General features: G+C 40.9%; 1 protein-coding gene across 1 annotated transcript in view; it reads left to right on the forward strand.

Annotated features, from left to right (window-relative positions):
• Positions 1–2,810: 2,810 nt before the first annotated feature.
• STK26 (serine/threonine kinase 26) overlaps positions 2,811–21,110 on the forward strand; it is a 67,147-nt gene continuing 48,847 nt past the window's right edge. The window contains exons 1-2 of the mRNA XM_055563770.1: positions 2,811–2,975; positions 3,078–3,228. Of these exons, the coding sequence (XP_055419745.1) occupies positions 3,187–3,228 (42 nt within the window). The 5' untranslated portion in view covers positions 2,811–2,975; positions 3,078–3,186. The remainder of the gene's footprint in view (positions 2,976–3,077; positions 3,229–21,110) is intronic.

Here is a 21,110-nt window from a genome sequence, read left to right on the forward strand (position 1 = left end):
GTCCATCGAGTCAGTGATGCCATCCAGCCATCTCATCCTCTGTCATCCCCTTCTCCTCCTGCCCCCAATCCCTCCCAGCATCAGGGTCTTTTCCAATGAGTCAACTCTTCGCATAAGGTGGCCAAAGTAATTACAAGTAACTCCATGTAAAAACCCAAGAGATCTCTATCAATAATAATAACAACACATAGTTTATTTAATAGCACAAAAGCTAGAGAAAGGTAGAAACTTCAGCAAGATCTCAAACACAGTGTTTTTAAGGAAATGCCTCGATAGTTCAGGTCTCAAAATGTAGCATTCAGTCTTCCACATGTTTACATAACTCTAGCACAAAATCATGTCAGGAAAAGTCACTTCTTAGATATGTTTACATTATTTATTAAAATTATACAACTTGCCCTTTTAAGTAGTTGTGAAATTAAAGTAACAGAAAAGAATTTAGGAGACAGAAAAATGAAAGAGTTGAACCAGGCTATCAATAAAACACTATACCAACTAGCACTATACCAAACTCAGTGAAGAATTGAAAGGAAATCCATCCATTCATTCATTCAGTATATATCTACTGAGGGTTTCCTGTGTGCCAAACATTGTTCTAGGCTCTGAGGATACAGCAATGAACATAACCAACAAAAATCTTGCCCTCAAAAAGCTGACATTCTATCCAAATAATTCTTATGTAAGAGAAGCAAATGAAATGCATAAGAGAAAAGAACTACAATGTGAGTGCTGCTCCCACCAACATGCAATAGGAAGAGTCTGAAGGAAGACTTGCAGCAATGCGGAAGAATCAGTGGGGATGGGACATGAGATGAGCCTTAAATGATGGAGCTTGATTCAGACCCTTGCTACTCAAGATGTGCTCTAAGAATCAGCATTATCGTACCACCCAGGGACCGGTTAGCAATGCAGAATCTTGGACGCACTACAAGCTTGCTAAATCAAAATCTGCACTTTAGAAAGAATCCCAGGCAACTGCTATGGACACTGAAGTTTACATGGCACTGTGGGTTTCTGGTCAGGCTGGCATTAAGAGTGAACCGGACTGGTGGGAAATCCAGACTGGATTGAGGCCTATCATCAGGTTGGAAGTACTGAGGGCCTGGAATTGAGGATATCCTTTATCATCTGAATGGATAAAGACAGTGTGCTGTATATACATGCAAAGGAATATTATTTGGCTATAAAAGGAAATCCTGCCATTTGTGACAATGTGGATGGACTTTGAGGGCGTTATGCTAAGTGAAATGTCAGACAGAGAAAGACAACTACTGTATGATCTCACTTATACAGGGAATCTAAAAAAACACCAAACTTACAGAAACAGAGGGTAGATTGGTGGTTGCCAGGGGAGGGTGATGTGGGAAACAGGTGAAGGTGGTCAAAGGGATTAAATTTCCAATTAAAAGATTGTTACATTCTGGGGATGTGATGTATGGCATTGTGACTTATAGTTAAGGATACTGTTTTGTATACTTGACAGTTGTTAAGACAGCAGATCTTAAAAGTCAAAAGGACCTGAGTTTGAATTCCCAGCCCTCCCACTTCTTAATTATGTGATATTTGGGTCAAGTTATTCAAGCTCACTGAGCCTTTTTTTGCATTTCAGTAAAATGGAAAAAAGGTAATATGACCTCAGAGGGCCCTTGTAAAGATTCAATAAGGTAAGACACACACACACACATATATATATAGCACTTAGCGGTCCCTGACAGAAAGAAAATGGAATTCATTAATGATAGCTAAATATATTGATAACAATGATATGCTATCTTTTGAGACAGATTCAAAAGGAACAAGACAAACATTTCTCGTCGGCCAGAGCCCCAACACCATGGTGGGTACAGCCCTACAATAACCTGCAAGTTAGGGAACTCCATCCTCATTTTAAACTGGCACTTGTGATTTCCCAAAGGTGCCTTCCTAATGAGATGACTGCAATTGTTATTATTATTATTATTATTATTATTATTAATCTCGTTACTGTTAGGTTACTCTCCGAAGAGTCTGCCTCCCTGCTGGAGTGGAACTTCAAATGGGGTGGAGGCAGGGACTTGCCGAAACCACTGCTCTGTATGCTGAATTCAATAATATGTCCTGCGAATGACCCAATCTCATTTCCCAGGCCTCTATTTCCTCATTCATTTTTCTGCCGAGGTGCCATCTGTTTTCCAACTTCCGTCTCTTACACGTGCTTGTGATGAGGAGAAGCCCCAGTCTGGTCGCCCTCCCCCACAACCGCCCAACCGGTAGCCCAAGAGGTAGGGGTAACCCCAGTTCTAAGGCACCTGAAGCCTGACGGGGGGCGGGGAATCCGGAAAGAGGAGAGCGGCCACGGACCCCGCCCAGCGGCGCGGCCCCAGCTGGGGACACAGGACCGCGGGAGAGAGCAGGGGTCGGCCGACTCGGACTCGGCGGCTGTCTGTGCCCCCGCCCTCGACCACGTCGAGGACTCGAGAAGAAATTCCGACACCCGCCAAGTTTCAACTCAACACTTCTCCGAGGCTGCGCCGCCCGTGCCCTCGCAAGCCTGCCTGCAACGTGGCCGCGTCCGGGACGCCCTCGGACCCCGCGGGTCACCCGAACTCTTCCCTTCTCTCTCCAGGCCGAGGCGTGCTCCATGCCCCCCAGTCCCCGAGCTCTCCTCTCAGTGGGCCAAGAAAGCCTCCCTCTTCTCGGGCTCCAGGAGCCCCAGCCGAGCCCCTTCCCAGCGCAGTCCTAGCTCTCCTGACACCGCCCGGCGGCGGGGCGGGGGCAGGGCCAGCGGCGGAACCGCCCCCAACCGCCTCCCGGGCCCGGCGAGCGGGCGGGTGGCTGGGGTGCCTCCACCTCCTCTTCCTAAAGCGGCGAGGCGCAGACGAGCGGCATCACTGGAGCTCAGGTCCCGGCCACTGCCACACACGGCGTCCGGCCCTCAGGAGCAACAGCAGCGGCAGCGGAGGCGGCGGCCAGAGCGGCGGGCGGGCGCCAGAAAGGTAGACTGAGTCCCGGGGAGCCTCGCGGCGGACCGCCCACCTCCCGGCCCCGGGCCGCGCGCGCCCCCCGCCCGGTCACCCAACTCGTGTGTGTCCTTCCAGGCCCGGGTCGAAAAGCCTGAGAGGGCCGCCGACCTACCCCCGGAGGAGGAGCCAGTCGGAGCCCGAGGCGCCGCCGCCGCCGAAGCCGCGCGGAGCTGCTTTCGCCTTCATGGCCCACTCACCGGTGGCGGTCCAAGTGCCCGGGATGCAGGTGAGGACGCCCGGGCCGCCCCCGCCGTCCACGTGACTGCCCGGGAGCTCGGGGCGCGCTCCGCGCTGGGCGCCGGCGACGAGAGGCGGCCCGGGGCTTCCCCGACCGAAGCCGGGCCAGGCGCTCCGGCCAGGTGACCCGGACAGAGAGCTCTCGGTGTTTCCCGGCGTGTAAGCTAGGCGGTGCAGTGCGCCGGCCGGGCGAGGAGGGACTGGGGCGCGCGGCTCGTTGGGGATGCCGGGGGCTGAGGGGGGGCGTTAAAATAGGCAGGGGCGGGACACCTGCGCCGGCTGAGCTGGTGCGCTTGTGGGGGTGGGAATGGAAGCACTTCACTTGGGAGAGATGGAGGTGTCTCGGAATTCGTGGGGTAAAACGCAAGTGGTGCTTACACACACACACACACACACGACACAAGTTGGGGCAGAGCAAGGCAAGGGGGTGTCGGTGGTGGCGGCTTTGAATTGGGCTCTTCCTGTGTGCGTAGAGCAAAGAGCGAGGTGACTTTTTTCCCCTTTTGGGGCTGCTGCTTTGGGGCCAAGTTATGTCTCGCTCCCCCCACTGGGCCCAGCCCGTAGTGGGGTGTGAGAAACGCAGGGTCCTAAGTTAGAGCAGCCGAGGTGATGACTCTCCCGCCCCCGCCCCCTGCCTTTCCCACCGGAGGGCTGTGGCAGTGTGGTCGTTGCAAAGCTTTTTGTCCTCGACGACAAGATATTACGGCCTGGGACCTAACTGTTTATCTTTTACATCTTACCAGCCCTCCCCCCTTACATTTTCATTTTATTAAAGAAGAAACAAGCTATGTCCACAAACTTTATGCATTGTTGGGTTTTTAAATCGGTGCATTTCAAGCTATCTACTAAATGTTATCCAAGTTGAGTAGCTTTTAAGCTTTCACGTTTTATTTTTTTCCTTTGCTAGACAGCCTAAACACCCCCACTTATGAATAGGTAAAAGACTAGAAACACTTAAGCCTCATTATCTTCTAAAAATGTGAAAGCAAACGTTTTCTAAGTTCAGAAAAAATGTTTAGTAAATAGCTTATGTTGCTAGTAGAAATCAAAGCGCCATGGACTGGGGCCTCAATTTACTAAATAATGCATGGAATTCATCTTTAAAAAAAAAACAGTTGGTCATATTTGATGCATGATCACACGAAAAAAGTGATTTTTAAAATGCTTTCCCCCAAAAGGACTGTTTGTATCGGACATATATCTAACCTAGGACTCCTGTGTGTCCTAAGTACCAGGCCTTTCAGCTAAATATAGGACAAGTCTGGGTTGAGTCCCAGGAAATCGATGTGTAGTTAATTTAAAAAAAAAGAAAAGGAAAGGAAGCAAAAGGGAAATGCGAGACATTAGGGCCTTTTAAAAGGTTAATCCATTCAAGCTTTACAAAATGCCTCAAACTTCCTTCTTCTCACGCCACCCTCTCCTTCCCTCTCTCCTTCCCCCCAGCCACTGCCCCTCACCCCATTCATTCAGTTCTGCCTTCGATTATATCCAGAGAATTAGTAGTTTGCCTTATCAACTACAGTTTTGCTCTGTCTGATGTGGAAGAAAGTGGGAAAAACTTTCCCACCGTGCTCTCCTTTCCTTCGGGGAGTAGAGCAGTCCGCATGTGAAGTTCGTCTCTGTCTCAGTACTGCTCGCTCGCTCCATTGTGTGCACGCGCTGCCTGCGTGCGTGCGTCAGCAGAGTGAGCACCTCCCGATCAAGTTTGGTTCTGGGGAACCCTGCGTGCTGTGGAGAAAATGGTTTCTGGTCTTTATTGCATTTGTCTTGACTTTATTTGATTTATATGGTTTCTGGTCCTTATTTGATTTGTCTTTATTTGATTTACATGGTTTAGGGTTTAGGAACTCCTTACTGTTCAGTATTTCTTATGGCTCCTTGCTTTGTTTCATTATCTGATTTCCCTATCTTTTGAATTTTTAAATTTTTAAAAATCTTCATTAAGGTGGGTTAGAATGTGAGTCTCATATTTTAAATGATAAATTCTGCCTTTCATTTTATTCCTACCCAAAGTTGTGATGGCTTTGGGAAGGGCAGTCATCTCAACATTTGCAAAGAAGAGAGGAATACTTGTCACTGTCTCTGTCTGAATGAAATGGTAAATTCTTACCTTCTTATTTCCATGCTCTCTGTAGATGTGGTTCTTAAGCATTTGGGACAACAAAAAAGTTTTCCACAGTTAAAATTATGGGGTATCCTAAAAACAAATTTGATGATTTGCAGTGTGACTCTTGTGCCTAGACTACTGTGACTATTCTTTTGTTTAAAAGTAGTGAAGATGAGATGCAGGAATAGATCACGAGCTTGTAAAATTTTCCTCGAGTTTTCTGCAAGAGTTAGGAGCAACTTTTAGATCTTCACAGTAGTGAGAAAACTTGAGTTAGCCATGTGTTCCTGAAATTAATGTATAGTCTTTCCACAAATCAGGGTGAAGTGGTTGACCGGCCAGTAACTTTTTAACAGTTTATTTTAGGGAATTATGAAGATTGATGGAAAAATGATTTTTCCAGAAATAAAAACAAAATTACTTTATCCGCAGTGTTTTTCTCCCCCTGAGGAGAGACGTGAAGTCGAGCTACCTGTTCTATCACTTAAGACTTCCAGCATTCCTGATGTTCAAACAAAGAAATTTCTGTTGCCTCTAGTTTAAAATAGAAAAGAAACTTGGAGTGACGAAAGAAAACCCAGGATTTGGTCCAGTTAAAACCCTTCCTTATGAATTAGTTATTCAGACTCATATTGTTAATATTTCTTAATATTGTGGAAATGAAATGTTTGCCATATTACACCAATGTGAAGGATATGAATTTTTTGATGCTTAATTTGTGCTTGCTTTTGTAGTATATCGCTAAAGGAATTTTCCATACCAGGAGCTGAACTCTTGAAAAATATTTAAAGCACAACTTAAACAAAATAACCAACAAACCTGTTTCTTTCCACTCAAATATTTACTCTCTAATGATTTAAAACATGTTTTTTCTTTGAAGTTCACAGTTGTAAATCATACTTAAGTTTAAGATATTTCTCCTTAGAAACTGCATGAGTATTTATGAACACAAGTGTTCTAAATTGGGTGTTAAATCTTTCATAAAGTGTGGGTGAGAGAATGAAGTTAAATGTTGAATTAGAGTACTAACTGTTGTTATGTTATGCCTCTTGTGAAAGAATTTTTTTAAACTTCCTGCTAAAGAATTTAAACATTAGCCTTCATGTATCTTTAAATATGATCAAGGTGGTACAGTTTTTAAACGTTTGTTATTTGAGATGTGAGATGGAAATGAAGGTTAAGGCTTAATGAACACATTATTGAAGACTTTTATCTAAGAGGTGGAAAACCTTTCCTTGCATTGGTGAACCTAGTTACTGGGTTCTGGGAAGGATACAGAAGTATACTACATAATGTCTGCCCTTAAAGATCTTAAAATGTTGTTGGGGAATTAAATCTAGTACATGAAACATGAAATAATGCAAAATCTAGGATACTTACTCTGTAATAGAGGGTTTTGACTGGAACAGTTGAAGTCTTGCCCCCAAAAGATTGTTAGGGTCCATATTGGAAGGGTATTTCCAAGCAGGGAAATACCCTGAGCAAGTGTGTGTATGCACGCAGTCTTGGTCATGGGATAAAAATCACTTGGACTATGATGAAGAATTGCAATAGAGAAATAGTAGGAGGTAAGATTAGAAGACTTGATTGGGTCCAGATTGTGGCAGTTCTTGAATGCTGGGGAAGGGTTTGGCCTTCGGACTAGCCGCTATTGTTAAGTAAGGAAGGCTTAATGCACAAAGTTATATATAGGAAGAGAAATCTTAAGATTGGATGAATAGATTACGTGGAGGATTGAAAGACTTCAGGTAGTTTTATCAACTGAGGCTACTTCAATGAGGCAGTCATATCTGTACAGATGCAATGGACCTTACATTGATTGCCTTCCATATGCCTTGTACTATGAGGTAGAAAATATAATTACTAGACTTAAAATTAGCCAGTTACAGAAGAAAGCATCGAAGCCATTGTGATGTCGAATATGGGGAACTGGAACAATTATGATACATCCAAGAAAAAGCTGGAAAGTCAGGGAGAAGAGCCAGATCTGGTAGAATATTAATGATTTCTGTTGTAGGCTTGTGAAGTTTGAGGTAACAGCAGGATGACAAAAATGTAGAGCTGTATGTCTGTTACCTTGACTGTGGAGATGGTTTCAAAGGTGTATGTATATGTGCAAACCCATCAAATTGTATACATTAAATATGTACAATTTTTTTGTATATCAACACGCCTCAGTAAAGCCAGTTTTAAAAAATGTCCAGCGAATGCTTGAAGATATAGATCTGGAGCCTTAGTCATTCATCAGACATTTACTGAGCATTTACTTTTGGCCGGTTTCTTTAATTGAAGCAGAAGGATGGGGGCCACGAAGGAGGGAGAGGTCATAATGTCAGAGAGCATGTTGGAGTAAGGGCCCTCATGAGGCAGGAAGGTAAGGTGGAGGACTGTAAGAAAAGGAATGGTGACTTAAGATGCATTTGGGGATGAGAAAATGCGTCAGGATCAGGAAGGAGTTAACTGGGGGTGGGGGAGGAATTCTTTATTTTACTCTTATCATGAAACCTAAATTGGAGAAGGAATTCAGCTTGGTGTCAGAATCTAGTATGTAGGTTTCTTACCTTCCTTCCACCTTCTGAAGGGACTAATCAGCTTTGTAATTTGAGATAGAAAGCAGTGCTTGCACTAATACGTAAACCCAAACCATTGTCTTGGTTGGTAGGTGATTGATACAGAGATGTTGAATATGTTGCTGATGATGGGAGAAGACCAGCTGAATCAGAATGGTCAAAGACAGTTCTTAGCTGGGAGAGTTGGAGGTAGTTGCAAAGTATGGGGTAAGCAGGCTGGGGCTGAACAGAGAGTAAACAGGAATTGCTCATGGTAGGACATGTGCCTTGAACACTAAGGAGGGTCTAAAATGGCACAAGAGGACAAAGGTCCATCATGTACCTCCATTGCCTGAGTCATAGCAAATAAGAGAATATAATTTAGCTGGTACCAAGGAACCATTGAATATTGTGATACTGTGGTTTTTTTTTTATTCTGCCTTTCATTTATTCAGTGACCTTGAGCACATCATCTACAAAATGGGGAATAATAAAAGCTGTGTTTCCTTTGCCTCAATGAGATGTTATTAGGATGAATTAACTATCATCTGTGGAGTATATTTTGAACTCCTTCATCAAAGGTGTTATGATGTATATATGGGCAGTTCATTCTGCAAAACAGTGCTAGGCTAATTACATGAAAACACTGTCATTATCTCTTCTCACTCCTGCTTGGTATAACCTACAGTTTTTCTATTGAAATCCAGCCTCCCACCCCCACCCCAAAACACCCACACAAATACCACCAACACCAGACCTGAAGTCTTCTGCTCAGCTTTCCAGACTTCCTATCATCTGGCTCCTCTCTACAGATCTATACTTAGTTATTTCGACTCCCCAACAAGAAAGCTGTTTTGTTCTACCATGCCAGTTACAATTCAGTAATCACTAAATGGCCAGACCCTACCTGATTTTCAAGGTCTCCATCTTACTTTCTCCATGAACTTTCTCTGAACATTCCAGACTACAGTAATCACTCCTATTTCCCAGCATCTATTATATCCCTTGTCAGTAGCAGACAGTCCAGTCCTTGGTTTATATCCTGCCTTAGATTTTTCCTAATTATATATGTTATACTTGTCTCTCAAACTAGGTTGTAAATTTCTTACAGGCAGGGACCATCTATTTTACTTCTCTTTTCCATTAGGTATGAATTATGTGTAAAAGTGTAGGTGAGAACAGTACATATAGACTAGAAGTTTCTGACTTTTCCATTCTGTTTTTGTAAATATATTGTGTTCTGCATGAATTCTTGTAGATCGTGAAGGCTAATTTATGTGTGCACACTGAAGACATTTTCTACTTACTAAAAATGCATTATATGTGATAGGTCTAACAAAATATACTGGTAACTAATCAGCTGTCCACACACTGAAACTCTTATTCTCGTCTTCCAGGACCTTTGAGAGAAAGAGGAGCCCTCATTGCTCTCCTAGTAACTAGGCTGATTTCAGACAAATTTATGTCTTTGAGAAAAATAACCTTTTGTCCCTTGCCTGTGTCCCCCCCCCCAAAAAAATACAAACAAATAAATAAAACCTCTTTACTTCTCTGTCCCAGCCATCATATTAGAAAGAATCTGATAAATTTCACTGATATTGAGGTGTCTTTGATTAATGGCTCACTGTGTGCCCTCTCCCATGGGTGTTGTCCCTCCCCCAAATCCCATATAACTCAAGCAGATCTTCTGAAATGCACATTCAGAGAAACCAGGAGACCTAGTGCCAAGCAGATCCCATCCTTCTCCTCTGTTCCTGCTTGTCTCTCCCCATCACCTCTCACCGAGAATAGAGCTTACTCCCTGTCAGCCTCTTCTGGACTTGTTCCAGCATACCTCTGACAGCAACCCACTGAGCTTTCTTTTCCCTTCATTTATCATATGGTCATGGATTAGAATGACCCGCATCCTAAAATACCAGATTAGCCATTGGTACAACAGCTTTGGATATTCTAGCAAAATATGAACAAAACCGTGGTTCACCCTTCCTGGGGACTAGAGTAAACAAGATTGTAGACAGCTTAGGTCTACAAGTTAAAAATATTCTAATTATCTTTTTTTAAATGTCCACTTTCCTCCTTTGTGATCAAGTAATTTCATGAAAGCACTGCTGAGGAAATCCAAGGCACTGTGTTTTATCTTTTTCTCATGGAAAACATTTACAGAAAAACCCTTTTCAATGTTTCATTAAGATCCTTGTAACAAGAGATAGTGTTCTTAGTGGTATTTTTTTAAGTGAGGAAAAATCTGTAAAACCCTATCAATTTAAAATGCGAAGGACTGAAAAAAGTAGGGTTTAAATCACCCATCATTGAATTTTTCAATTTATTTATTACAGAACAATAGTGTGTCTAGCTGAAGAATAACAGTTGCTTTGAATCATAGAAATTGCTTCCCAGTATCAATTTAATGAAGTTTTACTGGATTTGAAATCCATACCACAGTAGATATGTTAGGGAATTTCTAAGCACACTAGTGAATTACTCTACCAGATTTCAGTAGAGCCTGGTAACACAATCCAAGGCACTGAATTTTTGGCAGGTGGAGGAAAGACTTCAAGGACATGTAGATGCATCCAGATTTTTCTTTGAAAATGCATTTTTGCGTAGCTCTGTGAGTGCCTTTTTATCCCCCTCCCCCAGCTTTCCTTTAAACCATTGGCTTTGGGACATATCACTTTACAGTATGTTATATTAAGCTAGGATTTAACTGCTTGCTGCACTATAGTATAAATAACACAGCAGTGGGTGGTGGGGAAGGGATGGACAACATAGATAATCAGGTGGGGCATAAGTTGGTTTTAATGCAAGAAAAGTTGGGGCAGCTGAGCCAGTAGAAACCAAGAGGTCAGAATTTCTTCCCAGAACCTAGGTTCATCATTATTGTTGCCCCCTAGAACTGGAAACAGAGAAGGCAATGGCACCCCACTGTAGTACTCTTGCCTGGAAAATCCCATGGACGGAGGAGCCTGGAAGGCTGCAGTCCATGGGGTCTCTGAGGGTCGCACACGACTGAGCGACTTCACTTTCACTTTTCACTTTCATGCATTGGAGAAGGAAATGGCAACCCACGCCAGTGTTCTTGCCTGGAGAATCCCAAGGACGGGGGAACCTAGTGGTCTGTCATCTATGGGGTCGCACAGAGTCGGACACGACTGAAGCAACTTAGCAACAGCAGCAGCAGCAGCAGAGCTGGAAAAGTTTCTGGACCCCCCCTGGTCACAATTTCCTGCTGCCTGTCTTAACTTTAAGTAGAAGCATAAAAGAAACCAATCAGCAAAGCATGCACACAGGCTACGAAGTATAGGGATAGAAAATAGAACTTTGACCTCTTGTGGTTAAGGAGGCTATAGTCAGTGTGTCTAGCAGCCTCGGGGAAAGAAACATACTTCAACTGTGTGCTTTTTAAGTGCTTCTGACATCATGAGAACAGTTAGCAAATTCATTGTTTAGGGTCCTGTTTGCTTCTGTAGTTTTATTTCAGATCCTCTGTCTGAACTTTGCTCTGAGCCTTCCGACATGCTCCCTTTGTCAGTTAATGGTAATATAGTAGACTTCCCAAGTTGGATACTGGTGATCCAGGTTTAATGTTTTTACACATTTAGTCTTCCGCACATCTAACAATGCAGAGCAATAGTCCATCATATAGTCATAGTGTTAGTCCCTCGGTCATGTCCAACTCTTTGCAACCCCATGCCAGGCTTCTCTGTCCTTAGAATTCTCCAGGCAATAGTAATGAATCCCAAATGAGATAGAAATGGACATAGTAGCATTCCAAGGCGGAGAAGGCAGTGGCACCCCACTCCAGTACTCTTGCCTGGAAAATCCCATGGACGGAGGAGCCTGGTGGGCTGCAGTCCATGGGGTCGCTGAGGGTCGCACACGACTGAGCGACTTCACTTTCACTTTTCACTTTCATGCATTGGAGAAGGAAATGGCAACCCACTCCAGTGTTCTTGCCTGGAGACTCCCAGGGACGGGGGAGCCTGGTGGGCTGCCGTCTATGGGGTCACACAGAGTCTGACACGACTGAAGCGACTTAGCAGCAGCAGCAGCATTCCAAGGAAGATCAAATTAAGGAAGGGAACTATCATTTATACAACACCTTTATGCTAGGCACATGTGTTTTTACCACTGCCCTACATTGCTTCTAGGCAAAGCAGCCCTGAACAGACCCTTAAAGGAGAGTGGGAGACTGGCAGGAGAACAGGCATAAAGGGGCACATACAAAGTTCCTTCTATAACAGAGGTTGCCATGAACTATGTCAAGCTCAAATTATGAAAGGCTTTGAATGCCAGAGGGCTTCCCTGGTGACTCAACTGGTAAAGAATCCACCTGCAGTGTGGGAGACCTGGGTTCGATCCCTGGGCTGGGAAGATACCCTGGAGAAGGGAAGGGCTACCCACTCCAATATTCTGGCCTGGAGAATTCCATGGACTGTATAGTATATGGGGTTGCAAAGAATTGGACACGACTGAGCAACTTTCACTTTCTTTGAATGCCTGACTGAGCCAGTTATTTTTAACTCAATCTACAACAAGGTGTGTTCTTTTTTAAAAAAAAAAAATCAAGAAAGTGAACTGATCAAAGCAGTGGTTTATTGTTTGGTTTTGGAAGATTAGGCTTGTAACCTAACAGGCTGGATTGGAGAAAGGCTAGATATAATAAGTGGATATTGTAATAGCCCAGGCTTTAGTTGTTAAGGGTGTGATCTAGGGCAGTGATGGTCAAGCTTGAGCATGTATCAGAACTACCTGGAGGCTTTTGAAAACACAGATTGCCAGGCCCCAGCTCCAGTGTTTCTAATTCAAGTAGGTCTGCAGTGGCCATGAGCTTGCATTTCTAATGAGTTCCCAACTGCTCTGCTGGTCTGGGGACCACTCTGAGTACCACTCAAGGAAGACTGCGAGACCTTGATGATTGATTGGACATGGGAAGGGGAAAAAAATGACAGTAAAGACTCAGAGATATGGCTGAGTTTGGGAGAAAATGGTTTTTGTTTTTTTTTTTTAAACTGTTGAATTTGTAGCACTGGCCACACAACCAAGCAGAAGCAAGTAGTAACAGGTTAGTTCAGGAGCGAAGAGGATGATGGGAAGTGCTACCTGGAGAGAGAGAGAGTAGATGAAATTGTGACAGATCAAAATAACATGATTTTCAGTCATCCTTCCAAGAAACTGGACTCAATTTTGTATTAATTTTTATAGCCTCCAAAATCTCGCTGTCAGCCATAACTTCTGTGTCCCTTGATCCAGGTAGGTTTGACAGTTCAGTAAATGCTCTTACCTTCAAATGTAAACACTTCTCTTAAGTTCATGAAATCTATATATGTTTATACTTGTGAAAATGCAAATTGGCTAAAGAGAAATAAAATGCCACTTTCCTAAATGCCAGTAAGTGGCACTATTTACCCCAAAGATAGACATTTTAAAAACTTTTTCCAATTTTTATACAGCTCATCATTTTTTTTGTACAGAACTCCTTTCCCTCACTCTGTATTATCCAACCCCCACCCCCCCAAAAAAAACCCCCTAGAAGTATTAACTCTGAGCTGCTATTATGTCAAAAATACCCATTCGGTCATCACATTCCAAAGCCAACTTGTGTTTACATATGGAAATTCTTGGAGGGGAGAGGAAGTTGCTTCAGAATCATTAAGGAAATATCAAACCACTTCCTAAATGGCCTTTCTGACTCCATCTTCTGCCCTCTAAAATATTCTCTATACCTGTCAGATTAATCTATTAACATCTGCCAACAGGTATCCTGTAGGAAAGCCTAGAGTTCAGTTTAAACAAAGGATTAAGTAAGTAAGTAAGTATTAGTAGCTCAGTCGTGCCAGACTCTTTGTGACTCTTTGTGACCTGGTGGACTGCAGCCCACCAGGCTCCTCTGTCCATGAGATTTTCCAGGCAAGGATACTGGAGTGGGTTGCCATTTCCTTCTCTAGGGGATCTTCCCAACCCAGGGATCGAACTGGGTCTCCTGCACTGCAGGCAGATTTTTTACTGACTGAGCTACAAACAAAGGATTAGAACTGAAAATAAGAGAAGCAAATGAGCCTATTTAATGAGTTTGCCAACACCAAACAATGTGAGCAAACTTGATCCCCCACTTCATTCACCAGCTTTGGACCTAAGTCACTTTTCAATATCAAAATGAACACACAACCAACCAAACCAAAATTATCCTTGAGAATCAAAGATTTGCCACCAATGAGGATGTTCAAAAACATTTAGAAATGAGCCTTTAAACAAACGCATTTCAGGTGATGTTTAGTTACCATTAAAATAAGTTTCTTGAGGGCTTTCTCCCCCTTTAGGGAATATAATTTGTTTGAGTTTAAAATTCTAAGTTTTCCTTATTCGTCACATCTCTTATGGGGTAGCTGTCTCTTTTCCAGGATACTTAATTACTTTTGTGATCCATTTTTCATTACTCTGTATGGTAAATTATATTTTTATGGGGAAAAATTCGTGGGGGCCACGTGTATATGCACATGTAATGTATATCATACGTGGAGTATATTTTGTGTTTGAAAAACCTTCAAAATCTGTTCAAGAAAATAAGGTTCAACTTTGGCCAGTATTTAGTCATCTGTACCAATTTTAGACATAACTATTAAAATAGAAAAGTGCATTGTCAAAATAAAAATGAGTAAAAGATAGGATGGTCACTAAGTTCAAGAAGCAGAAAATTATGACTTGGCAATGTCATATAAGACGGTCTGCATATAAAAGAAATTCAGTAAAATTGATGTAAAAAGTATGTACTCAGTAGAAATCCATGGATTTGCTAAGCATTTTTATTATATAGAAAATATATAGAATTCTTTATCACCTTTAAAAAGATTTATAAAAATCCTTAAATATGTATTTATGAAAGATAAATACATATGTCTATATGTACCTATGTCTACACACTTTACAGGGTTACCAGGATATTACACATGTTGCAGTTTTATCATGACTAGTTCTTTTTGCTGTATTTAATATTTAAACTATTACTGTTCTTAAAGAAAATGGACTCACAGCGGTCAGTTCCATACAGGAAACAAATCATGGTAAACAACTTTTAATGAAGTTTAGTACCAATGATAATCTATTTTAGTGAATTAGAATTGAATTGAACATTACGTAGAATGGTAGTATCAAGATTCTCAATTCTATGCTTAATTTCCCCCATAGAATAGTCTTACAAAGAATCATTGCATCAAAGGAACTGCTTTTGATAAGTATAAATCTGTTTGCCTATTAGCAAAATCAGAGGCATGTGAGTAGTATACAAATGACTTCTGGTTAACAGGAACTCGTGATCATTGTCTAAGCTCTTATTTTGAAGTTATAGTTGTTATAGGTACTTTACACTAGATTTTAGGGTGATAGGGAATGGAGGGGATAGGGCATTGGATTCTGTTTCAATGACAAAATCTTGTATAGGAGAGCTGCTTTTTTTAAAAAAAAAATTTATCTCTTCATGAAAAATGGTGACTGTCACTGAAAGATCTTTTTTTGGGGGGGTTCTCTGTCACAGGCTTTCCAAAGGGCACATAAAATGAAAACGTAGGATTTAACTAGTTAAATAATGAATCAAATTTGAGGTTTTAGCATAGGTGACACCTCCATCGTCGACTTTTTGGACTGTGATTTCTGGTAATAGCAAGTGAAAAAAACTATTACCGCTGTTGCTATGGATCTTCTATCTGCTGAGGTTCAGGCATCGTTTTGGAGGCTGCAGTGTAAACCCTGCTTAGGGAAGGTAGAATTTTATAATACCAGAGGATTACTGCTGCCTCATGAGCAAACAGAAAATGTAGGTGAGGGAAAAGGTGTTGGATTCTGGAAGAAGAGAAACAGTATTTCCCAGGAAGGGAAAAAGTAGTCTTTCGCTTTAAAGATTGAGAATTCTCTATATGTTTTTTTAGAATGGGAAATTTGTATACTTTCTGCAGAGAGGAGAAAAAGCTAACAGAAAAGGAAATTGGGGAGGTAATAGTAATTCGTTTCTTTCTTGTTGCTTATGAGTTCTGTGATAAAAGTTACATTTACATAATTGATTTGTTATGGCAAGAAATGTAAAGAGGCTTTTGGTTGGGAGAAAGCTTGTGAAAGATCAGGGGAAAGAGCTGACATCATAGGGATGGTGGTTTCAGCTGCTTTTCTGTTTAAGATGTGCAATTTTGGTGACGTGCATACTGGGCCAATAAATTGTTTCTAGACACTTGGAGTCATTTGGGGTGGCCTTTTCCCGCTTCTGAAGGCAAAATGAATATTTTTCATTAACAAGGAAAAGTGCTAGATTATCATTGGATTCTATTTGACTAATTTGGGCTGTTATTTGGGGGAGGGGAGGCTGAAGAGAAGAAACCTTTCTTTCCAATGACTGGAATTGATGTTATTGTTACTTCTCCAGTGGGTTCTGACCTTAAAATTCTCCCTTAGGGAATGATTAAAACAGTTTTTGGGGGGAGCATTTCAAGGCTGTGTAGCATCTCAGATTTACTTTAAAATAAGTTTGCCTAATAACTTTTTAGCACCAGTTGATTTATGTCTTGACTGAGAGAAGACTTCTAGAGAAGCATGTAGTCCATTACTTTTTTCTAAGAAGATCTATGGGTACCAAATACTGCATTATTGTTGCCTTTTAACTCTCCAGTAATTTAAAAGGTATAAATTTCTTCATATTAAACAACAACAAAAAAAATTCTATTTTGCCCAGGGATTGCAAGCCCCTCCCCACGTTCAGGTTAGAGACAGCTTTCTCTTGTTGGCCATCCACGTGCCTAGGTGTTTTGGGAGAATCCATCTGTATGACCAGAAGCATTTTGATATGATTACTTTTAGGTGTTATTTTTTTAATAGTGCATCGTACCATCATAGTGTAGGTACGATCCCGATTGAAAGAGCAAGCACAGTTGTAGATGATTTTTTTAAAACCCCTTTAGCTCAAAAGATGATCCATATATTGTGAAAGGATATTCTTATTTAATATGGCCACGTGATTCCAGAGCTTGAGAATTTAATTCCTTTTTTTCCTAGTAGGACACTAAATTGTTTTCTCCTAACTACTAGAATGAAGAGTATGGTATGTTCTGTTCCTTTATAGCATGAAATAATGCCTGCATGCATCTCCTCAAATGTAAAACTGAGCCTTGGGGATTCTGCTCAGAAGTCTGGACTAGGTTATTATTTATAAAAGATATGCGGTCATATATTCATTCTAAGCAAATTCTGAATTGGATGTAATTAATTTTCTACTGAGGCAATTAATGTGTAGTTACTTTTGTACTATGTGTAATTAAATTTCTAAGAGATAGCGAGCGGGGCTATAATGTTTGACTTCTGTTTTGTACAAAATGAAGTTTCCTTGAAATTGTGGGTTTTTCATTCTCCCTTGTAAGTATTTTTGAATGCCTGTATTTTTTAAACAATAGTAATGATCACCTTCTTCCAGTCGTGTTTTCAGAGTTTTGTTAATCTAATGCAACCTTTCTCCATTGGAACTGTCATTCTGAACCATAAAACAGAGACAATGATATGAGTGAATGTTTTCTCAATTCTGCCCAAAAAGACACAACTAAAACCATCCTAGATGCACTAGAGGAGTTTATTTATTACACACAGTAGATTTGGTGGAGCAACAGTTGCAAGCTACAGCCAAGGGCCAAATCCCGAGTGCAGTCTGTTTGTGTATAGGCTAAAAGCTAAAAAAAAAAAAAAAAAAAAAAAAAATCCTTTTTTTTTTTTTTTTTTTTTTACAATTTTAAGAGTTCTTTAAAAAGAATATGTGACAGAGATCACAGACTGTACCTAGCCCACAAAACCTTAAGATATTTACAACATGCTCCTTCATAGAAAAAGTTTGCCAAACCCTGTCTTAGGGCATGGAACCTCATTGAGAATTGCTGGAAGGAAGCAATTTATAGTACTTTCTCTGGGATTAGGGATACAGTAAGATATTAGGAAAGTTTCTCTTTGTTAAGGTAACTGACTTGTGTATTGGTCCCATTATTATAATGCTTAATTCAAGGAAAGACTCCAGATCATAGTAAATAGGGAGATGTGTTCTTGTTTTCTAGACAAAAACTATATTTAATAGTTGAATGATGTGGAAAGTTGTGTTGGAAACAATAATGAATAGCAAATTATGTATATGTATATACAAATATATTTTAGTGTTTTTCTTAGTTTCTACAACAAATATAAGTAAATTTTAAAGGACTGTAAAGGAAAGGATTGATTGCTTTTATCACTATTTTAAATTAAGGGGCTATATCTATTAGAGAAGGAAAGTGAATAGAGAGTGTTAAGTGTCAGATATAATCACAGTTGTTTCCTCCTTGTACTGAATAAGTGTCTTCACCCTACAATTAACATCTCAGGTACCTTGTCAGCAGTAAGAAGAATAGTACTTAATCAAAAATGCATTCAAGTTATTAGATCATAGCATATGAAATAATCAGGCTGCACCAAATGCCACTTAACTACTTGATTTAGTGGGGGAGGTGCCATCAGCCATAAAACATATATTGGTAAATCACAAAATTACCAAGGGAGAAAAAGACCAGCAGGCATTCTTTGTAATTTGCTGCTGATTTCCTTTATCCCCATATTCAGTTAATCGTGAAGTTCTAAGCAGTGTTTTTTCTCTTGGAAAATGTCAGACATCATCCCTTCTTTTATCAAGCCATTCTGGCCTCTTGCCACTAAGTACACTTGAGGCAATGTGCAGACATAATGTAACTACCTGAAACAGACTTTATTTTTTTACTCATTTGCTGAATGCGTTCAGTAGCTCACTGCTAACCTGCTCAGAAATTTCTAGGATGGGTGAGTCAAATGAGGCTGCTGAGATGGTCAGGAACGGCTTCACTGGCTGGCTGAGCTTGCTTTAAGACTGGATGGCAAGAAGGGAAGGAAAGGAAGGAAATGAAATTAGACAAGACAAGAAAAGACAAAGGAACTTCTAAGGTTGTGTTTTTCAAAATCTTTTATGGGTCCTTTTGGGGTGGGCGGTGAAGATTTGTTTGGTGAATGGTACTTTATCTCTGGTTAGGGCTGTAAAATGATAGGGTACAAGTCAGCTCAAGTTGTAGATCACAGATCTTTTCGGGTAGTGTACTGTTCAAAGCATTTTAATTACTTTGAATTGCTCATCAAGCTTATTTTGGCTATGGCAATTCAAAAACTAATTAAGGAACGTTGCCATTTGTCTCCATCCTGAGGTTACTTGTTTGTCATTGCCCTCCCCACCCCATCCCCAGCTAGAAAACTCTCATTATAAAATAAAAAAGACAAGTATTTTATAAAGATCACTTTCAGTTCTAAAATCCTGTGATCCTTTAAAGTTCCTAAAAAGATCACATAGTGTATTTTTTTGGAGGAAAAAAAAATCTGATTTTGTACATGTATGCAGATTTCATACATGTATTCAGATTTCATACTGGATGTTGGTTATCTTTGTTGGAGAATTACAGTTTTGTTGATTGCAAAATGAACAGGACCATATGCTTCAACTAATAAAATATATTATCCTAGCCGTAGTGGTATGGAGAATATGTAAACAGCCTTATGTTTATAGTAGTATTTCTTAAAAATTAAAAAATTCAACTCATATTAGTAGATATCTCATAATTTCAGTAGCATTTACCCCTTTATTTGAAAATTATTTTTTCTAATATTATGCTTTGGTAACATGAATAGATTTCAGTAATGTCAACACAGATCAATGGGGATTAAAAACTGGTGAATGTGTACCTTTAGGGGTAGGGATTAGAACATTCACAAATGCTGTTGACAGTGGGGCAGGATGGAGGTTGGTTTGAGAAACTTTAGTTCAGGGAAAGCTGATGAACTTTGAGAAGACACTAATTTATAACAAAAAGAAGATGAGTTCTCTAAGCTGAAATTCTTTGGGTAAATGGAAATATGGCAATATGTAGGGCTTTATTTTTTTGTTTTTTTTTCCAAATGAGCTGGTACTTCCTGTACAGAGGAAAGGGAATAATGATAATAAAATCATCATCAGTGAGGATGTTGAAATCCAGCCCCTGTTTTGTTAACGTAACAAATTTGGTGATGCAAGCTGATTTTTTATATATGTTGAGTGTATCTTGGTGCGAGGCACAGGGCTCACTTTTATGCTCATTTATGGTAGTTTGGGCTTCTCTGGTGGCTCAGATGGTAAAGAATCTGCCTGCAATGCAAGAGAAAGTGAAAGTGTTAGTCACTCAGTCATGTCTGACTCTTTGCGATCCCATGGACTGTAGCCCACCAGGCTCTTCTGTCCCTGGAATTCTCCAGGCAAGAATACTGGACTGGGTTGCCATGCGTTCCACCAGGGGATCTTCCTGACCCAGGGAGCGAATCTGTATCTCCTGCATTGCACGCAAATTCTTTACCCTCTGAGCCCCCAGGGAGCAATGCAGGATACCCAGGTTCAGTCCCTGGATTGGGATGATCTCCTGGAGAAGGGAATGGCTACATACTCCAGTATTCTTGCATGGAGCATTTCCATGGACAGAAGGGCTTGGCAGGCTAACAGTCCATAGATTGCCAAGAGTCAGACATGACTGAGTGAATGTCACTTTTTTCTTAGCTTAGATTTTCAGGTATAACTGTTACACCCACACATTCACATCTACTTGGTTTCTGAGTGTATTCCTATTTATTAATACACTGCTACAATTATTTTAAAGAAGTAGATGGGACATTAAAAACAATAAACATTATTCTTTTAGCCATGCACCCACCCCACACACACATATAAACACACACCGTGATATTTTTCACTTTGGGGAAATGAAAAGTGGGAAATGAATTGTTGAAAAACTGGAGACCATTCTTTTAGAGTATTCTATAATCTCCTCTCTGGTCCATTCATAGGGTTTGACAAGATTAAGATTGTTTGCTATTGACATCAGCATGCCATTGGTATCATTTTCTTGGGATCAAAGAATATTAAAGCCAGTAGGACCCAAGAGATAAATTTCCTTAGCCCTAAGATTCCACTGGGTAACTCCTTGCAAATACTATTTGATTAAATTCATTCAAAGTATAGATTTGATTAAAGAGAGAAATGTTGGAGGGAAATTATACTGCAGCCACTTTCTCATTAAGAATGAAAAGGTAAGTCTATGTAAAATTACACTTTTTCAATCAGTGTTAATTTTCTAAAAGAACTCATGGTATTAATAATTTAGTGCTGTGCTTACAAGA

Source organism: Bubalus kerabau, chromosome X (assembly GCF_029407905.1).
Source record: "Bubalus kerabau isolate K-KA32 ecotype Philippines breed swamp buffalo chromosome X, PCC_UOA_SB_1v2, whole genome shotgun sequence".
In the NCBI taxonomy this organism is placed as follows: domain Eukaryota; kingdom Metazoa; phylum Chordata; class Mammalia; order Artiodactyla; family Bovidae; genus Bubalus; species Bubalus kerabau.